Source organism: Scyliorhinus canicula, chromosome 19 (genome assembly GCF_902713615.1).
Source record: "Scyliorhinus canicula chromosome 19, sScyCan1.1, whole genome shotgun sequence".
Lineage (NCBI taxonomy): Eukaryota > Metazoa > Chordata > Chondrichthyes > Carcharhiniformes > Scyliorhinidae > Scyliorhinus > Scyliorhinus canicula.
In genome coordinates, this window is record NC_052164.1 from 99,269,545 (window position 1) to 99,288,464 (window position 18,920).

The following is an 18,920-nucleotide window of genomic DNA, read 5'->3' on the forward strand; positions in this document are numbered from 1 at the left end:
CCCCCGGGCTGGAATGTTTCAACTATGAAAAGAGGCTGGTTAGGCTGGAGATGTTTTCCTTCCAACTGAGAAGGTAGGGGGGTAGGGGGGGGAGGGGTGGGGGCAGGGGGAGGTGTACAAAATCACGAGGGGCACAGATAGGGTAGATAGGAAGAAGCATGTCCCGTTTGTAGAGGGGTCAATAACCAGTCGACATAGATTTAAGGCAGGAGATTCAAGGGGATTTAAACTTTTTCACCTAGAGAGTGCTGGGAAACTGGAACTCACTGTCTGATAGGCGAAAACCCTCAAAACATTTAAGAAGCATTAAGATGAGCATTGCAACATCATAGCATACAAGTGCTGAAAGATGAGATGAGAATAAATAGGTGCTTGATGGCCAACGAAGATAAAATGGGCCAAAGGGCTTCTCACTGTACTGTAAAACTCTATTACTTTATTACTCGATGACACCAAACATTAACTTGTCCTGTCTCTGAATGCTGACTGCTGTGTGACATATTTCCAGAATTTGGCTATAGTCAGTTTATTTGCTGCTATTGTTTTGCACAGTTGCCTGATGACGAGGACAGCATCCAACTCACAGTTCTGAAGAATGATCATATTCAACGCAGAATGTTTCTTTTTAAATATATTTATTCAAATTTTCAACTATTTTCAACAAAACACACCAAACAGAAAAAAGAATAAAGCACAAAACAAGAAAAGTTATACATGGGATTTCCAACAAAATACAATAACCTCCATTTAACAAATAAACCTGCCAGTAAGGAAAACACCCCACTCTAATCTAAACAAAAAAAAGAAAAACCAACCCCCCCCCCCCCCCCCCCCCCCCCCCCGGGTTGCTGCTGCTGTTGACCTCCACCTAACGTTCCGCGAGAAAGTCTAGGAATGGTTGCCACCACCCAGAGAACCCCTGCACAGACCCTCACAAGGCAAACTTTATCCTTTCCAGCTTGATGAACCCTACCATATCATTAGTCCAAGCTTCCACGCTTGGGGGCTTCGCATCCCTCCACATTAATAGAATCCTCCGCTGGGCTACCAGGGATGCAAAGGGCATAACACCGGCCTCTTTCGGCTCCTACACTCCCGGCTCGTCTGATACCCCGAATAATGTAATCTCCCAGCTCGGCTTGACCCGGGTCTTCACCACTTTGGACATAGCCCCTCCAGAACCCCTCCAGCGCCGAGCACGACCAAAACATATGGGCGTGATTTGCTGGGCTCCCCAAGCACCTCACACACCTATCCTCCACCCCAAAAAACCTGCTCATCCTCGCCCCTGTCATATGCGCCCTATGAACAACTTTAAACTGTATTAGGCTGAGCCTGGTGCAAGAGGAGGAGGTATTAACCCTACTCAGGGCATCAGCCCACAGATCCTCATCCAGGTCCTCCCCGAGCTCCTCCTCCCACTTGCCCTTTAACTCCTCCACTGAGGCCTCCCCCTCTTCCTGCAGTTCCTGATAGATTGCCGAGACCTTGCTTTCTCCAACCCATACGCCCAAAATCAACCTGTCCTGAATCCTTCATGCTGGGAGCAGCAGCAATTCCCTCACTGCGGTCTCACAAATGCCCTCAATTGCATGTACCTAAAAGCATTCCCGGGAGGTAACCCAAATTTCTCCTCCAGCGCCACTAGGCTCGCAAAAGTCCCATCGATGAATAGGTCCCCCATTCTTTTAATCCCTGCCCGATGCCAGCTCAGAAACCCCCCATCCATCCTACCTGGAACAAACCTGTGGTTCTCTCGTATCGGGAACCAGACCGAGGCCCCCATCTCACCCTATGTCGCCTCCACTGCCCCCAGATCTTCAAAGCCACCACCACCACCAGACTCGTGGTGTACCTTGTCGGCGGGAGCGACAACGGTGCCGTCACCAGTGCCCCCAGACTCGTACCCACACAAGACGCCATCTCTAGCCTCTTCCACGCCACCCCCTCTCCCTCCATTACCCCTTACGGATCATCGCCACATTAGCTGCCCAATAATAGCCACATAGATTCGGCAGCGGCAGCCCCCCTGTATACCTCTTACACTCCAAAAACACTCTCTTCACCCTCGGGGTCTTATTCGCCCATACAAATCCCATAATGCTCCTGCTTACCCGTTTAAAAAAAGCCTTGGGGATTAAGATGGGCAGGCACTGGAACACAAACAGGAACCTCGGGAGGACCGTCATCTTGACCGACTGCACCCTACCCGCCAGGGAGAGTGGCAGCATATCCCATCTCTTGAAATCCTCCTCCATCTATCCCACCAACCGTGCCAAATTGAGCTTATGCGGGCACCCCAGCTCCTAGCTACCTGGATCCCCAAGTATCGAAAGCTCTTCCCCGCCCTCTTAACCGGTAGCTCATCTATCCCCCTTCCCTGGTCCCCCGCATGAACCTCAGAGAGCTCACTCTTCCCCACTTTGAGCTTATAACCCGAAAAGTCCCCAAACTCCCCAAGGATCCGCATAACCTCCACCATCCCCTTCAACTCGAAATGTTAATTGTGTTTCTCTCCTCAGATGCTGCCGGACCTGCTGAGTATTTCCAGCATTTTCTGTCCTTATTTCAGCATCCAACTTCCGGCATCAATCAGTCCCACCACCACCTTCTTAAGAACAATTAGGGATGGACAATACAAGCTGGCCAAGCCAGCGACGCCACATGCCGTGAAAGAATAAATGATGGAAAATTACTCTTTCCAAGTTTCAAAAATGGTCAAGGATCGCTTCTCGGTCTTTTGGCTAAGTTGAGCGTGAAGTCAGGTGTAATGCCTGGATCTGGTATGTCTCTCTCGTGGGGACCATAAATTGGATTCAATTTGGCTTGGTTTTTGGAGCGGGCAGGGAGCTGGATTAAGGGTTTGGCCCTGTCCACACTCGAGCTTTGGCTATGTAACTCTGATAAAGTAATTTTTAAAAATGGACAAGGAAGCAGGAGGAATCCTAACTTGTGTTTGCATGTTCAGTTTGTTGCCAAAGAAAGTTCATGGAAAACATTAACACCCAATGTCTACACCCAACTTGGGTACAAGTGTGGAATGTGGGGCAGCACGGTAGCATTATGGATAGCACAAATGCTTCACAGCTCCATGGTCCCAGGTTTGATTCCGGCTTGGGTCACTGACTGTGCGGAGTCTGCACATCCTCCCCATGTGTGCATGGGTTTCCTCCGGGTCCTCCGGTCTCCTCCCACAGTCCAAAGATGTGCAGGTTAGGTGGATTGGCCATGATAAATTGCCCTTAGTGTCCAAAATTGCCCTTAGTGTTGGGTGGGGTTACTGGGTTATGGGAATAGGGGGTGTTGACCTTGGGTAGCGTGCTCTTTCCAAGAGCCGGTGCAGACTCTATGGGCTGAATGGCCTCCTTCTGCACTGTAAATTCTATGAAATTCTATGAGAACCAACCCAATCAACATCACCTAAACAGATTATCAAGTCATTTAAATCCTGGAGTTAGTGACTGATTAAACCCCGGGGTTACGATCTCTTTAAACCCCAGGGTTAGTATCTCTTTAAATCCCAGGGTTACTATCTCTTTAAATCCTGGGTTAGTACCTCTTTAAATCCCTGTGTTTCTGTCCCTTTAAACCCCGGCGCTATTGTCCCTTTAAGAGTGAACAGCCGATGGTGCTAGCAGTGATGTCACGTGTCAGGCGACTCTGCAGCCAATCGCCGCCGAGGAGGTGATCTGTCGCAGTGAGTTCATTCCCGTCTGCGGGCTCTGATTGGTCATTGAAAAGCCCCGCCTCCTCCTGACCCTGTCTCCATTGGCTGAAGAACAGGCCGTCCGGCCAATCCATAGCGAGGTGACGTCCGGCTGCGAGCTCCGGTTGGCCGAGGAAGCTGTCAATCACAGCCGGCGGGCGGGGCTGGGGCCGGTTCCTTAGCAACCGCGGGGCAGGCGCTGCGCGCCAAGACTTTCAATCAGCCCGGAGCTGAGGCCGGTCCGGCAGGTAGGAGGCGAGCGGCCCGAGGTAAACATGAGGCCGGCCCGGGGCGCCGCCGGCCGGGAGGGGCCGGCCGGGTACCCCCCTCCCCGTGGCCGTGCCCGTGCCCCCGGCGCTGAGGTTGAACCTCCTGCAGCACAGAGAGTGCAGCAGTGCCGGAGGGTCCTCCCGGTCCAAGCACACACCAGCTGCACTCCCAGCTCGCTGCCACCACCACCCCATGGTCTGTGACAATCTGTCTGACGGGGCGGTGGGAGCGGATCCTGTAACTTGGATAAATGTTTGATGGAGAAAGGGGGGAGGTGCAAGGTGCTATATGAATGCAAGTTTTTTGTGATGTGTATGATTACCAATGCTGAAATGCAAGTAAATGGGGACTCAATGGAGCTAAAGCCATTGTTCTGTGTAAGCTGGCACAGACCAGATGGGCTGAATAGCCGCCTCCTGTATGGTACTACTGTTCTAAGTATTCTATGATTGCAGTAAGAAGTCTTACAACACCCAGGTTAAAGTCCAACGGGTTTGTTTTGAATCACTAGCTTTCGGAGCACAGCTCCTTGCTCAGATGAATGAAGAGGTGGGTTCCAGAAACATAGAACATACAGTGCAGAAGAAGGCCATTCGGCCCATGAGTCTGCACTGATCCACTTAAGCCCTCACTTCCACCCTATCCCCGTAACCCAATAACCCCATCTAACCTTTTTGGACACTTAAGGGCAATTTAGCATGGCCAATCCATCTAACCTGCACGTCTTTGGACTGTGGGAGGAAACCGAAGCACCCGGAGGAAACCCGCGCCGACACGGAGAGAACGTGCAGACTGCCCATTCAGTGACCCAGCGGGGAATCAAACCTGGGACCCTGGTGCTGTGAAGCCACAGTGCCAAAAAAAAAATATATATATATATATATATATATATATAGACAAAGACGATCATATTCTGTGATAGGTGATTCTTCCATTGCTTGCTGTTGTTGCATTCTACCTGGTACCCTGACTGGTATTTATCCCTCGGCCAGCATTGCTGCAGCAAATTTATCTGTCTATCTCGGTTCTGTTGGTGAGGTGTTGCTGTATGCAAATGGATGGCTGCATTTTTTAATGTAAACAAACACAATGCTTGACGGATTATTTACATGTGAAGTGCTTTGTGATATCGTCTATGAAAGGTGTTACTGTAAATAATAGTTATCTGTTTCTGAGCAACACCCTTCTCTGAACCTGAAAGAATTTGGGGCTTTCTGTCATGCTCACTGACATAAAATCCCAGCTATGTTATTGAGAGGTGCAAAGAGGAGACACGACAGGCAATTTGCCCACTGCAAACAGCAATGTGAAACTGACCAGATAATCTGTGAAACTAATTCGGGGATAAATATTGGCCAAGACGCCAGACCCTGTGGCCCCCTCACCTTCCTGCTGCTTGCTGATATACATTGGCTCCTGGTCCAGCATGGACTCTATTTTAAAATTTGCATCCCAGTTTTCTATGGTGACCGTGGGAATGAATGAGCTGAATTTGGGGTATTTTAGGCTGTATAGGGGGACAAGGCTGGAATGCCCCTTGTTGCCATTGTTGTTCGCGTTGAGTCCTTGGCGATTGCGCTCCAAGGTTCAAATGAATGGCAGGAGATTGTGAGGGCGGATAAAGAGCACACGCCGATGATTTATTGTTGAATGGGGTAAATTATGGATTTGTTGTGGAATTTGGCGCTCCCAAGTCTGTTGCATTACTATTGGGCAGTGAATGCCGAGAAGGGGAGATGGGGCAGAGGGGAGTGGGGGGTTGTCAGTCTGGGTTAGGCTGGAGGAGGGCCTTTGCCATAACCCTGCTTCCGTTTTCCCCGGGAAGCTATACGGGCAGCCCCGTGGTAGAGTCTGCAATTAGGATTGGGAACCAGTTGAGGAGACACTTTAAACTAGGGCAAATGTCAGTATTGACCCCAGTATGTGGGAACCATAGGTTTATACTGGGGGGCATGTATGGGAGATGACGGTGGCCGGAGGGGAAGGGAGGGGGGGGCGGGCGGAGGAATGGAGCGTGTAAGAGACCTGTTTGTCGAGGGCAAATTAGCAGGGTTGGACGAAGGATCCAGCCACCGAGGGTGGTGGCGGGGGGGGTTAGATACTGGCAGGTACGGGACTTTACGTGGAAGAACTGCACTTGTTTCCTCGGTTGCTGGAGTACACATTGTTAGAGAAGTTGTTGGCCCCGGACGAATGGGGGGGGGGGGGGGGGGTGGATTGAGGGTATGGGAGAAGGGGATGGTGCTAGTGGAAGGGATCAGGCGGAAGTGGGAGGAAGAGTTGGTGTGGGGAGGTTGGAGTGAATCAACTCAATCTCCTGTTGTATGAGGATGAGCCTTCTACAGTTTAAGTTGCTACATAGGGTTCACGTGACTCCAATCCAGATGAGTAGGTTTTTTCCGGGAGTAGAAAATGTGTGGGGGCTGGCGAATCATACTCGTATGTTCTGGGGTGTGAAAAGCTGGACAGCTTTTTGCAGGTGGTGGTCAAGAGCTTGTTGGGGTTTGTGGGGGTTAGGATAATACTGTGCTCTCTGGTGGCAGTTTTTGGGGTGTCGGAGGCATCGGGTCTGCAGGAGGGGAAGGGGCAGATGTCGTGGCATTTACATCTCTGAATGTCCGGTGACATATTATTGGACTGGAGGTCGGCAGCGCCGCTGGGGCTCGTGGTGTGGTCGGGTGATTTGCTGAAGAAAATAATCCTCACAAAGCAGAGGTTTAAATGGAATATATTTGGAAAACAATGAACTGATCCTGGGTATTTGTTGTATCATTTTTGCACTGTATTGCTGATGGATCTCTGCTATACCCCTGGCCTTCAAATAACACAGGACAAATACTTGTGATCAATCAAACAAAGAACAAAGAAAAGTACAGCACGGGAACAGGCCCTTCTGCCCTCCAAGACCGTGCCGACCATGCTGCCCGTCTAAACTAAAATCTTCTACACTTCCGGGTTCCGTATCCCTCTATTCCCATCCTATTCATGTATTTGTCAAAACGCCCTTTAAACGTCACTATCGTCCCTGCTTCCACCACCTCCTCCCGCAGCGAGTTCCAGGCACCCATTACCCTCTGTGTAAAAAAACACTTGCCTCGTAGAACTCCCCTAAAGCTTGCCCCTCACACTTTAAACCTATGCCCCCTAGTAATTGACCCCTCTACCCTGGGAAAAACTCTCTGACTATCCACCCTGTCTGTGCCCTTCAGAATTTTGTAGACCTCTATCAGGTTGGATTAAACTCCATCTGCCATCTCTCCGCCCAAGTCTCCAAACGATCTAAATCCTGCTGTATCCTCTGACAGACCTCATCGCTATCTGCAATTCCACCAACCTTTGTGTCGTCCGCAAACTTACTAATCAGACCAGTTGCGTTTTCCTCCAAATCATTTATCTATACTACGAGCAGCAAAGGTCCCAGCACTGATCCCTGTGGAACACCACTAGTCACAGCCCTTTAATCAGAAAAGCACCCTTCCATTGCTACCCTTTGCCTTCTATGACCTAGCCAGTTCTGTATCCATCTTGCCAGCTCACCTCTTGGCCCGTGTGACTTCACCTTTTGTACCAGTCTGCCATGAGGGACCTTGTCAAAGGCCTTACTGAAGTTCACATAGACAACATCCACTGCCCTATCTGTGTCACTCATCTTTGTGACCTCCTCGAAAAACTCTATCAAGTTAGTGAGACACGATCTCCCCTTCACAAAACCGTGCCACCTCTCGCTAATACGTCTATTTGCTTCCAAATGGGAGTAGATCCTGTCTCGAAGAATTCTCTCCAGCAATTTCCCTACCACTGACCTAAGGCTCTCCGGCCTGTAGTTCCCTGGATTATCCTTGCTACCCTTCTTAAACAAAGGAACAACATTGGCTATTCTCCAGTCCTCTGGGACATCACCTGAAGATAGTGAGGATCCAAAGATTTCTGTCAAGGCCTCAGCAATTTCCTCTCTTGCCTCCTTCAGTATTCTGGGGTAGATCCCATCAGGCCCTTGGGACTTATCTACCTTAATATTTTTCAAGACGCCCAACCTCTCTTCTTTTTGTATTTCAATGTGACCCAGGCTATCTACACACCTTTCCCCAGACCCAACATCCACCAATTCCTTCTCTTTGGTGAATACTGATGCAAAGTATTCATTTAGTATCTCGCCCATTTTCTCTGGCTCCACACATAGGCAGCACGGTAGCATGGTGGTTAGCATAAATGCTTCACAGCTCCAGGGTCCCAGGTTCGATTCCCGGCTGGGTCACTGTCTGTGCGGAGTCTGCACGTCCTCCCCGTGTGTGCGTGGGTTTCCTCCGGGTGCTCCGGTTTCCTCCCACAGTCCAAAGATGTGCGGGTTAGGTGGATTGGCCATGCTAAATTGCCCGTAGTGTCCTAAAAAGTAAGGTTAAGGGGGGGTTGTTGGGTTACGGGTATAGGATGGATACGTGGGTTTGAGTAGGGTGATCATTGCTCGGCACAACATCGAGGGCCGAAGGGCCTGTTCTGTGCTGTACTGTTCTATGTTCTATAGATTTCCTCCCCTGTCCTTCAGTGGGCCAACCCTTTCCCTGGCTACCCTCTTGTTTTTTTATGTACGTGTAAAAAGCCTTGGGATTTTCCTTAACCCTATTTGCCAATGACTTTTCGTGACCCTATTTAGCCCTCCTGACTCTTTGCTTAAGTTCCTTCCTACTTTCCTTGTATTCCACACAGGCTTCGTCTGTTCCCAGCCTTCTAGCCCTGACAAATGCCTCCTTTTTCTTTTTGACGAGGCCTACAATATCTCTCGTTATCCAAGGTTCCTGAAATTTGCCATCTTTATCCTTCCTCACAGGAGCATGCCGGTCCTGAATTCCTTTCAGCTGACATTTGAAAGCCTCCCACATGTCAGATGTTGATTTACCCTCAAACGTTTGCCTCCAATCTAGGTTCTTCAGTTCCCACCTAATATTGTTTTAATTAGCCTTCCCCCAATTTAGCACATTCACCCTAGGACCACTCTTATCCTTGTCCACCAGCACTTTAAAACTTACTGAATTGTGGTCACTGTTCCCGAAATGCTCCCCTACTGAAACTTCTACCACCTGACTGGGCTCATTCCCCAGTACCAGCTCCAGTACATCCCCAGTTGGACTATCTACGTATTGTTTTAACAACCCTTCCTGGATGGTCTTTACAAACTCTGCCCCATCCAAGCCCCTAGCACTAAGTGAGTCCCAGTCAATATTGGGGAAGTTAAAGTCTCCCATCACAACAACCCTGTTGCTTTTATTCCTTTCCAAATCTGTCTACCTATCTGCTCCTCTATCTCCCACTGGCTGTTGGGTGGCCTCTAGTAAACCCCCAACATTGTGACTGCACCCTTCTTATTCCTGATCTCTACCCATATAGCCTCGCTGCCCTATGAGGTGTCCTCCCGTTGTACAGCTGTGATATTCTCCCTAACCAGTAGCGCAACTCCGCCACCCCTTTTACATCCCCCTCTTCCCCGCCTGAAACATCTAAATCCTGGAAAGTTCAGCTGCCAATCCTGTCATTCCCTCAACCAGGTCTCTGTAATGGCAACAATATTCCAAGTACTAATGCAAGCTCTAAGTTCATCTGCCTTACCTGTCATGCTTCGCACATTAAAACATATGAAATGAAAATCACTTATTGTCACAAGTAGGCTTCAATGAAGTTACTGTGAAAAGCCCCTAGTCACCACATTCCGATGCCTGTTCGGGGAGGCTGGTACGGGAATTGAACCCGCGCTGCTGGCCTGCCCTGGTCTGCTTTAAAATCAGCTCTTTAGCCCTGTGCTAAACCAGCCCCTATATGCACTTCAGGCCACCAGTCCCACTGTTTTCAGCAACATCTCCCTGTCTGCTCTTCCTCAGAGCCATACTGGCCCTATTCCCTATTTCTTCCTCAATGTTTTCACCTTCTGACCTATTGCTCCGGTATCCACCCCCCTGCCATACTTGTTTAAACCCTCCCGTGTGACACTAGCAAACCTCACGGCCAGGATATTTCTGCCTCCGGTTTAGATGCAACCCGTCCTGGAAGAGGTCCCAGTCACTTATCACAAACACTTTAAGGGCAGCACGGTAGCATGGTGGTTAGCATAAATGCTTCACAGCTCCAGGGTCCCAGGTTCGATTCCCGGCTGGGTCACTGACTGTGCGGAGTCTGCACGTCTTCCCCGTGTGTGCGTGGGTTTCCTCCGGGTGCTCCGGTTTCCTCCCACAGTCCAAAGATGTGCGGGTTAGGTGGATTGGCCATGCTAAATTGCCCGTGGTGTCCTTTAAAAAAAAAAGTAAGGTTGGGGGGGGGTTGTTAGGTTACGGATATAGGGTGGATACGTGGGTTTGAGTAGGGTGATCATTGCTCAGCACAACATCGAGGGCTGAAGGGCCTGTTCTGTGCTGTACTGTTCTATGTTCTACTTAACAGATTGATCTGATATTTTTTTCTGTTTATATTAAGGGAGCTGTAAAAGTGAATGGGCAAACAACAATGTTCAAATCGTGACCAGAGGAGTCTCTCCGAATGTTTCTATTTTAATCAGTACACCGCACAGGTCAGTCCAGTGAGGGTCCTTCCCAATGGAGTCCTGAGAAGTATTGACAGTGAATCGATTTATTAGGTGATGAACTAATTAGATCTCTTCTTTTGGTTCACAGCTTAGGCCATGGATATCGTACTGCATTACACAGACTATTACTTTTTCACACCATACGTGTACCCCAGCTCCTGGTCAGAGGCTGGTGCCCTACGTCAGATAATCAGCCTCCTAGTTGTAACCAATCTGGGAGCTGCTGCTATCTATCTCCTCTTCGGAATGTTCAGCTACTATTTCATTTTTGACCACACACTGAAGAAACACCCACAGTATTTACCGGTAGGTGCTGTAAATAACCTTATAAATAATCTTTATTATTGTCACAAGTAGGCTTACATTAACACTGCATAGACGTTACTGTGAAAATCGCCTATTCACCACACTACAGCGTCTGTTCGGATACACTGGGGGAAAATTCAGAATGTCCAAATTACCTAACAGCATGTCTTTTGGAACTTGTGGGAGGAAACCGGAGCACCCGGAGGAAACCTACGCAGACACGGGGAGAACTCCGCACAGACAGTGACCCAACCGGGAATCGAAACCGGGACCCTGGCGCTGTGAAGCAACAGTGCTAACCACTGTGCAACTGTGCCGCCCTGTACCTCTGGACTCTATGTCCCTCTGTTGGGGGGGGGGGGGGCGGGATCGGGGATCTCATTTTCTCTTTTGTTCTCTCTCTCTCACTAGGATATGTATGAATACAAGATTATTCCAAACAGAAGGAGCCTGTTTCGGCTCCTCAAAAGAGTTAGAACATAAGAACATGAGTTATCCAATTAGTCCTGCCCCTCCTGCTCTCTTTCCCTCAAACACTGTAAATCTTTCCTTTCTTTATAATCTATAATTTATAATCATAAATTCAGATCATAGCACGGTCAGTTAAAAAAAGAGCAGAGATGGAAGCTTTGGTATCACTTATGAGTAAGCCTATTGCTTTGTTGGCAATTCAGCAGATGAACACATGAAATTTCATAGCTTTGCTGCACCTACAGCCCCACGGCATAGCGATTCCTGGCTTGAGTCACTGTCTGCGGAGTCTTCATGTTCTCCCCGTGTTTGAGTGGGTTTCCTCCGGGTGCTCCGGTTTCCTCCCAAAAGACGTGCTTGTGAGATGAATTGGACATTCTGATTTCTCCCTCCGTGTACCCGAACAGGCGCCAGACTCCAATGCACAGGCCATTGAGTCTGGATGCCCAGAAACCGCTTCCCTTGGCAGATTCTCTTCTTCCAGCTCTCCATTGGCCAATGCTCAGGTTTCAAAGGATGGAACTGTTTGTTTCCACCAGGCTGCCTGGTTTGCAGGATAGGTCTTATGAGGAAAGGTTGAGGGAGTTAGGGCTTTTCTCTTTGGAGCGGAGGAGGATGAGAGGTGACTTAATAGAGGTTTATAAGATGATGAGGGCAATAGATAGAGTGGACGTTCAGAGACTATTTCCTCGGGTGGATGTAGCTGTTACAAGGGGGCGTAACTATAAGGTTCGGGGTGTGAGATATAGGAAGGATATCCGAGGTAGGTTCTTTACTCAGAGAGTGGTTAGGGTGTGTAATGGACTGCCTGCTGTGATAGTGGAGGCGGACACTTTAGGAACTTTCAAGCGGTTATTGGATAGGCACATGGAGCACACCAGAATGACAGGGAGTGGATAGCTTGATCTTGGTTTCGGACAATGCTCGGCACAGCATCGAGGGCTGAAGGGCCTGTTCTGTGCTGTACTGTTCTATGAATCTATAATATGGTAAATCCTGTTCTTTGTGACTTTATTAGTTAAATCCACTGTCTTCTTACTGCGCATTGTTGTTAATTAGGGAAACCCGCAGGAGTTCTCTCCAAACCGCACCACGCTCTTGCTCGCGCTCAATGAGGCCGGTAGATCAAGCCCAAATATTGTGCAAAGTGCCGCAGATGTTGGTATCTAAATAAAACCAAGAATGCTGAAAAACCTCGGCAAGTCTGGCAGCTTCTGTAGAGAGAGAAAATAGTTAACGTTTCAAGTCTATTTGACTCCTCATGAGTTGTGCATGTGCCTCAATATTTTTGGAAGTAGAGATAATTCAAGTAGGTTGTGTGCATATTTTTAATCATTCTTTTCCTCCTCCCAACCCCCCTAGAATCAAGTGCAGCGGGAGATACGATACGCTCTGAAGTCGATGCCTTGGATGAGCATTCCAACCGTGGCATTGTTCTTTGCGGAAGTCCGGGGGTACAGTAAATTGTACGATAATATCGATGATTCCCATTATGGTAAGCTTACTTATCAAAAAATTCAGTACATAGAAATAGTTTTTTAAAAATTATTTTTATTCAAAATTTTTGTCAAAAACATAATTTTTTGCATAACCGTGCGCAACCATAAATATAAAAATGAAATAAAAGTTGACCATATATACAAAGAAAAGAACAGTACAACGTGAACATAGAAATAGTTTCTGTCTCCACAGATGCTGTCCAGTGTTTTCTGTTTTTGTTTCAGATTCCAGCATCCGCATAATTTGCTTTTATCTTTGTGTTTAATTCACTACCACTTCTCTTTCAGGAATGTCTACCCTGAAGAAGTACTGCTCTTCTCTGGCAGGATTTTCCTTTGTCTGATTCAGCCTGTCCACCTTCATTGCTTTCCATTTCCCCCCTGGTGTTTGACGAAGTGTTCACCAAAACTCACTTTCACTGTCCTATTTCCTTCCTCAGCGACTGTCTCTGTCTCTGTCTCTGACTTGCCCCACGTGGATTACAACTCCAGTTTCCACCCTCCACGTTTTGAATCCACCCAGGACTAACGTTTTTGCCCCATCGTGAGATCTACGCTCAGTGCCATGCGTCGCCATATGCATACACTCAATATCTCCCTCACTCCCTTCTCTCTCCACAGATACTGCCAGACCTCCTGAAATTGTCCAGTATTTACAGTTTTTGTTCCCGATTCTAACATTCACAGTAATTGGCTTTTAACAATATTAAAATATCTGCAGGGGAAGAGAAGGAGGTCCATACTAGGATTTGTAACTTTCATTCCACCTAGTGCATGCCAAATGGAGGAAGTCACCCCCACCTTGACTCTGTGGCCCATGAGTGTGATACTTGCTAGCTGTGTGTGCACATGAAGACCTGGGTTATCTGTGTGATTTGTATCTAGTCTCCCAGCCTAATCTTGGACTTGTTGTTTGATCAGGTTGGTTTGGAGTGATCTTCAGTATGGTCTCCTTCCTCTTCTTCACGGACATGTGTATCTACTGGATCCATCGGTTTCTTCACCACAAGTTCTTTTATAAGGTAAGGTACACTTGGTGTTGGATGGCAGGTTTTGGATTTACAAGGCAGCGCAGGTTTGTTGTACAGATAACTAATGTTTGAAAATAAGGGTTAGATTTAATTGTCACAATTAGATGAACATTTCAATGTTGTATTGATCAAAGGGAGGGAGATATTTGACATAGACAACTTTGATTTCATAATATCAAACAGGACAGAAGGTCATTTCTCCCACTGTGGCTTTTCTTTCTTTGAAATAATTACCCAGTTAGTCCCACTCCCCTGCTCTTTCCTCAAAACAATGCAAGTTTCCTTCTCACATATTTATCCAATTTCCCTTTGCAACTTCTGCATTGTCTGAAAGAGTTTGTGCCAAGAACCTGTTACTAACTTTATTTCCACTTCTTCCGTTTAAAAATGAAATTTTTTTCATCATTGCAGCTAACTCTGCTTTAGGTGCAGAAAGATACGGAGGGTGGGTTTGGCTAGATGATCAATGTAAGACTTATCCAGTAAACTCAAAAACTGCAAGCCTTTTATATTCATGTGATCAGTAATGCGAAGATCTTTGTAACTTCTCCCAACAGCATTTACATAAGCCCCACCATATTTGGAAGATTGCAACCCCGTTTGCAAGTCATGCGTTTCATCCTGTGGATGGCTTCCTACAGAGTATTCCATATCATATCTATCCCTTCCTTTTCCCGCTACACAAGCTGGTCTACCTGGGCCTGTACATCTTTGTCAACATCTGGACGGTGTCCATTCACGACGGAAACTACCGAGTACCTAAGGTCCTTGAGGAGGTCATCAATGGCGCGGCGCATCACACCGACCACCACCTTTACTTTGACTATAACTACGGGCAGTACTTCACGCTCTGGGACCGAATCGGAGGCTCCTACAAATGCCCCTCGGCCTTCGAAGGCAAAGGACCACATGATTACCTGAGGAAGCTGAAGGCCGAGGGAAGGTTGTGTGGCAACTCTTCCTCCAATGGCCACACGTCCAACGGAAAGGTCTGCAAAGAGGAATGAATGCCTCCCATTCCCTGATGTTGCCCGTGCTTTGTCCCAGTGGTACACAGTCATCCTGTCAAGCGCAAAAGGAATGACGCCTAACATAGTTACCGATTTACTGCATGTTATCACTACAAATGAGATCTATTCAAAATATGCAGCAATAAAAGACTAGTTGTAGCTCGTGTAAGTGACGTGAATGCCCACTTCACTATCTTTTCGCAGATTGAAAATACTTTAAAATTTCTGCTGATGGCTACTTGTATATTGCGCAGGAGACGTGCAAATTAGGGCTGGCATACTACTGAACTGAATGCTTTTTCATTGCCGTGCACATCACTAGGGTACAGGTGATTCTTGTTTTAATTATGTGAGATATTTTAACAAGATTAAATTTTTTGCTGAAGAATCTGGATTATTCTAATGATTTCCAGCAATTTAAATCATACATTTTCTGTGCTGTACCACCTCTGTGTTTGGAATGGTTCTGAAATAAAATTATGCATTGTTTTTCAATGACGGGTAATCACAAAATGGTTTCCAAATATGGTAAATATGAAATGAAATATTGTGAACTATTATTGGAGTTTGGGTTTGTACCTTTAAGTTGTCTTGTTTAATGTTTGCTGCCTACTTTATATTGTATAATATTATTTCTTTGGTCATGTGATAGAATATAGAGTAAAATGCCATTACTCTTTAATAAGTCAGAATTGTTTTATCTGTAACCTGGAAGGTAATCCTGCTGTAGGTCTGGCTTCCAATCCAGTGGGAGCTGCAAGAATGTTACGTTAAATGAATTTCAGGCAGCCTTAATCCAGTGGCCATAACAAAACTGGCCTCAATTTGTCGTTTCTTTGACATTCTCACAATAGTAAGGCCTCAAAGTGCATCATGTAGGGTGGATCATTCTGTGAAACTGGACAGGTCACTGTAGACATGCTGCACCTGCCTCAGGTATGCAGGATGGAATGTATTCTTATCTGTGATGTTGACATATCTAACAAACAGATACACACAATTAAATCACAGCCTTTACCTTATCTGATCATCTAAGTTTATGCTTTTGGGATTATGCAGGAACGTTTAAATGAATAATTTTGCTAAGTTTCCAGGTCAAGAATCCGATCAGTGACGATGGCAGCATGGGTAAAGCATTAGAAAGAAAAGGGAGAGAGGGAGGCTTGGAGAGAGACTGCCAAAGCTTGGAAAAGGCATAGCCACCAATCGGGTATTCACGGGGTCAGAATTGAAATTGCACAGAGACCCAAGAGGATTGTGCCGCTGGAGGAAGTTGAGAGCGATAAGGAGGGTGGGACTTGATCACAATGAGAATTTTAATATCAGGCCATTGACGGTCTGGAAGCCAACCTGGGTCAAGGGTAGGCGGTGGGATAGTGGTATTGACACTGGGTTCATAGGGGCTGGTTTAGCACACTAGGCTAAATCGCTGGCTTTTAAAGCAGACCAAGGCAGGCCAGCAGCACAGTTCATTCCCGTACCAGCCTCCCCGGACAGGTGCCAGAATGTGGTGACTAGGGGCTTTTCACAGTAACTTCATTGAAGCCTACTCGTGACAATAAGTGATTTTCATTTCATTTCATCCAGCGACCCAGGTTATGCTCTGGCTCGAATACCACCACCGCAGATGGTAACATTTGAATTCAGTTAAAAACATCTGATTCCCTAATGTCCTTGAAAGGCAATGTGCCATCCTTACCCAGTCTGACCTTACTCCAGACCCACACAGCAATCTGGTTGACTCTTAACTGCCCCCCTCTGAAATGGCCTGGCAAGCCACTCTGTTCAAGGACAATCGGGGATGGGCAACAAATGCTCTAGCCAGCGATGCCCACAACCCAAGAATGACATTTTTAAAAAAGCAACCACCAGAAAAATGGGTGTTTGGGACATGTTACAAGTTTGGAGATGGCCAGCAGTGTTCTGGATGAGCACAAGAGGATGAGAGACCAGCAATTATGTCTAATGATGACCACACAAGCATTGCTGATTGTTGTAAAAAAAACAAACATCTGATTCCCTAACGTCCTTGAAAGGAAATCTGCCGTCCTTACCCAGTCTGACCTTACTCCAGACCAGGCACAAGAGCTCGGGACTGATTTTAACTCCTGTGTAAGTGGATGGGTTTTGAATGAGTTAAAATCTTACCCCTGGTGTACAATTCAGGGTTATGTTGTGGAGAGTGTTTGAATTGTCAAGGCTGCAGATAATAAAAGCATGGATTAATATTTCATCAGCAAATGGACTGAGACTCTGTGATGGAAGTCTGATACACACTGAGTGGTTAATGCACATGGAAAACGCATCTTGTCCCGTAATGGTAGCAGGCTTTTCAACTTGCAATAATTGAAGCTTTGGATCAGTGATCAAGATGATTTGGGAAAATTGCTGTTTCTAGGTTCAAGTCTGTAAAGGGAAAAGTTGTGATTTAGATAAATGCAGGTCATGACATTAAAATCCCGAGGTAATTGGGTGGAAACAATGCATATGTTTAACCATGTGACAGAAAACAAAATGTTCAATATTTGTAATGATGCTATACTTACATAAAATTTCCTTGCTCATGAACAAAAGTATTACTGCATTTTGTACTTAAATCATACCGCATGATTTCAACTTCATGGGTTTCCGAATACACTAATGAATCTTCTGGGCAATGTTTGTTTTCTGGCCTTGTATCACCTGTGGTTCACTAGGTTGCTCACTCTCCTTTGAGTCAGACGGTTGGGGTTCAAGTTCCTCCTACAGAGATCTGAGCACATAATCCAGACTGACGCTCTATTCCAGTGGTGAGGGAGTGCTGCACTGTCAGAGGTGTGCTGTCTTTTGTTGGAAACATTTTAACTGAGTCCCATTCTGCCTTAATTCTTGGCTGAATGCCAGAGATCATATGGCTCTATTCAAATAAGAGCTGAAGTATTTTAACTGATGTCTTGTCCAACATTTATCCCTCGACCAACGTCACTGAACAGATGATCTGGCCACAAACACATTGCTGTTTGTAGGATCTTGGTGTGTGCATATTTGTTGCCATGTTTCCTACATTAATCAATTTTTAAAATTAGTTCATTGGATTGTTAGATGTGCTTTGTAAACGGAAATCTTGCTTTTCCCCAGGACCTCAACCTGGACCTATCATCCTACAATCTTCAGCCTGTTAGGAGAGTGAGTGTCACTTCTCTGTCCTAATGTCTCACCATTCTCGTAGGCTATTTCACATGGTGGGACTTTGTGTTGAACCTTGATTGAGATTTATGGTTTAGTATTGGTTGGACATTCAACTAGCGAGGGGCATCATAGTTGAACTCAATCCTATATTAATGGAACTCCCAGCACCAGCTCAACATAGCAATTAGCATCTTCCATTTCCCCTTGTAGTCACAGACCACCTGCAGCCAATTATAAGACTAGACGCTCTGCGTATAGTTCAGGATCACGTCATGAGTTAACGACCAATTCAAAAGACCAGGCACAAGAGCTCGGGCCTGATTTTAACTCTTGTGTAAGTGGATGGGTTTTGAATGAGTTTAAAATCTTATCCCTGATATACAATTCAGGATTACGTTGTGGTTTAAAACAACACAACAGTAAGTCCAGGACAATGAAAGCGCTGACTTAATCACATTATACATTTAATAGAATCCATCCCTACAGTGCAGAAGGAGGCCATTCAGTCCATTGAGTCTGCACTGATCCTCCGAAAGAACACCCAATCTAACTATGAAACATTTCAAGTGGTGGAGGAGTCCACAATGAGGGACATCGACTTGCAATAAGAGCTAAGCCATTCAGGTGGGGTCAGGAATTAATACTATGGCTACCAGAACAGGTCAAAGGGTAGCATGGTGGTTAGCATAAATGCTTCACAGCTCCAGGGTCCCAGGTTCGATTCCCGGCTTGGTCACTGTCTGTGTGGAGTCTGCACGTCCTCCCCCTGTGTGCGTGGGTTTCCTCCGGGTGCTCCGGTTTCCTCCCACAGTCCAAAGATGTGTGGGTTAGATGGATTGGCCATGCTAAATTGCCCGTAGTGTCCTAATAAAAGTAAGGTTAAGGGGGGGG

The 18,920-nt window shown here is 46.7% G+C and overlaps 1 protein-coding gene across 2 annotated transcripts; it reads left to right on the forward strand.

The window, feature by feature from the left end:
- The first annotated feature begins 3,861 nt into the window (after positions 1 to 3,861).
- Positions 3,862 to 17,429, forward strand: sc5d (sterol-C5-desaturase). Of its 2 annotated transcripts, none has more exons than XM_038778684.1 (6): positions 3,862 to 3,954; positions 10,436 to 10,529; positions 10,633 to 10,850; positions 12,684 to 12,816; positions 13,742 to 13,842; positions 14,409 to 17,429. In XM_038778684.1, exons 3-6 carry the CDS (start codon positions 10,641 to 10,643, stop codon positions 14,856 to 14,858), a joined length of 894 nt encoding a protein of 297 aa, XP_038634612.1. In that variant the 5' UTR covers positions 3,862 to 3,954; positions 10,436 to 10,529; positions 10,633 to 10,640; the 3' UTR covers positions 14,859 to 17,429. The 2 variants fall into 2 exon arrangements, with proteins under 2 accessions (XP_038634612.1, XP_038634613.1); XM_038778685.1 differs by having other exon boundaries at positions 3,907 to 3,975.
- The last annotated feature ends 1,491 nt before the right edge of the window (positions 17,430 to 18,920 follow it).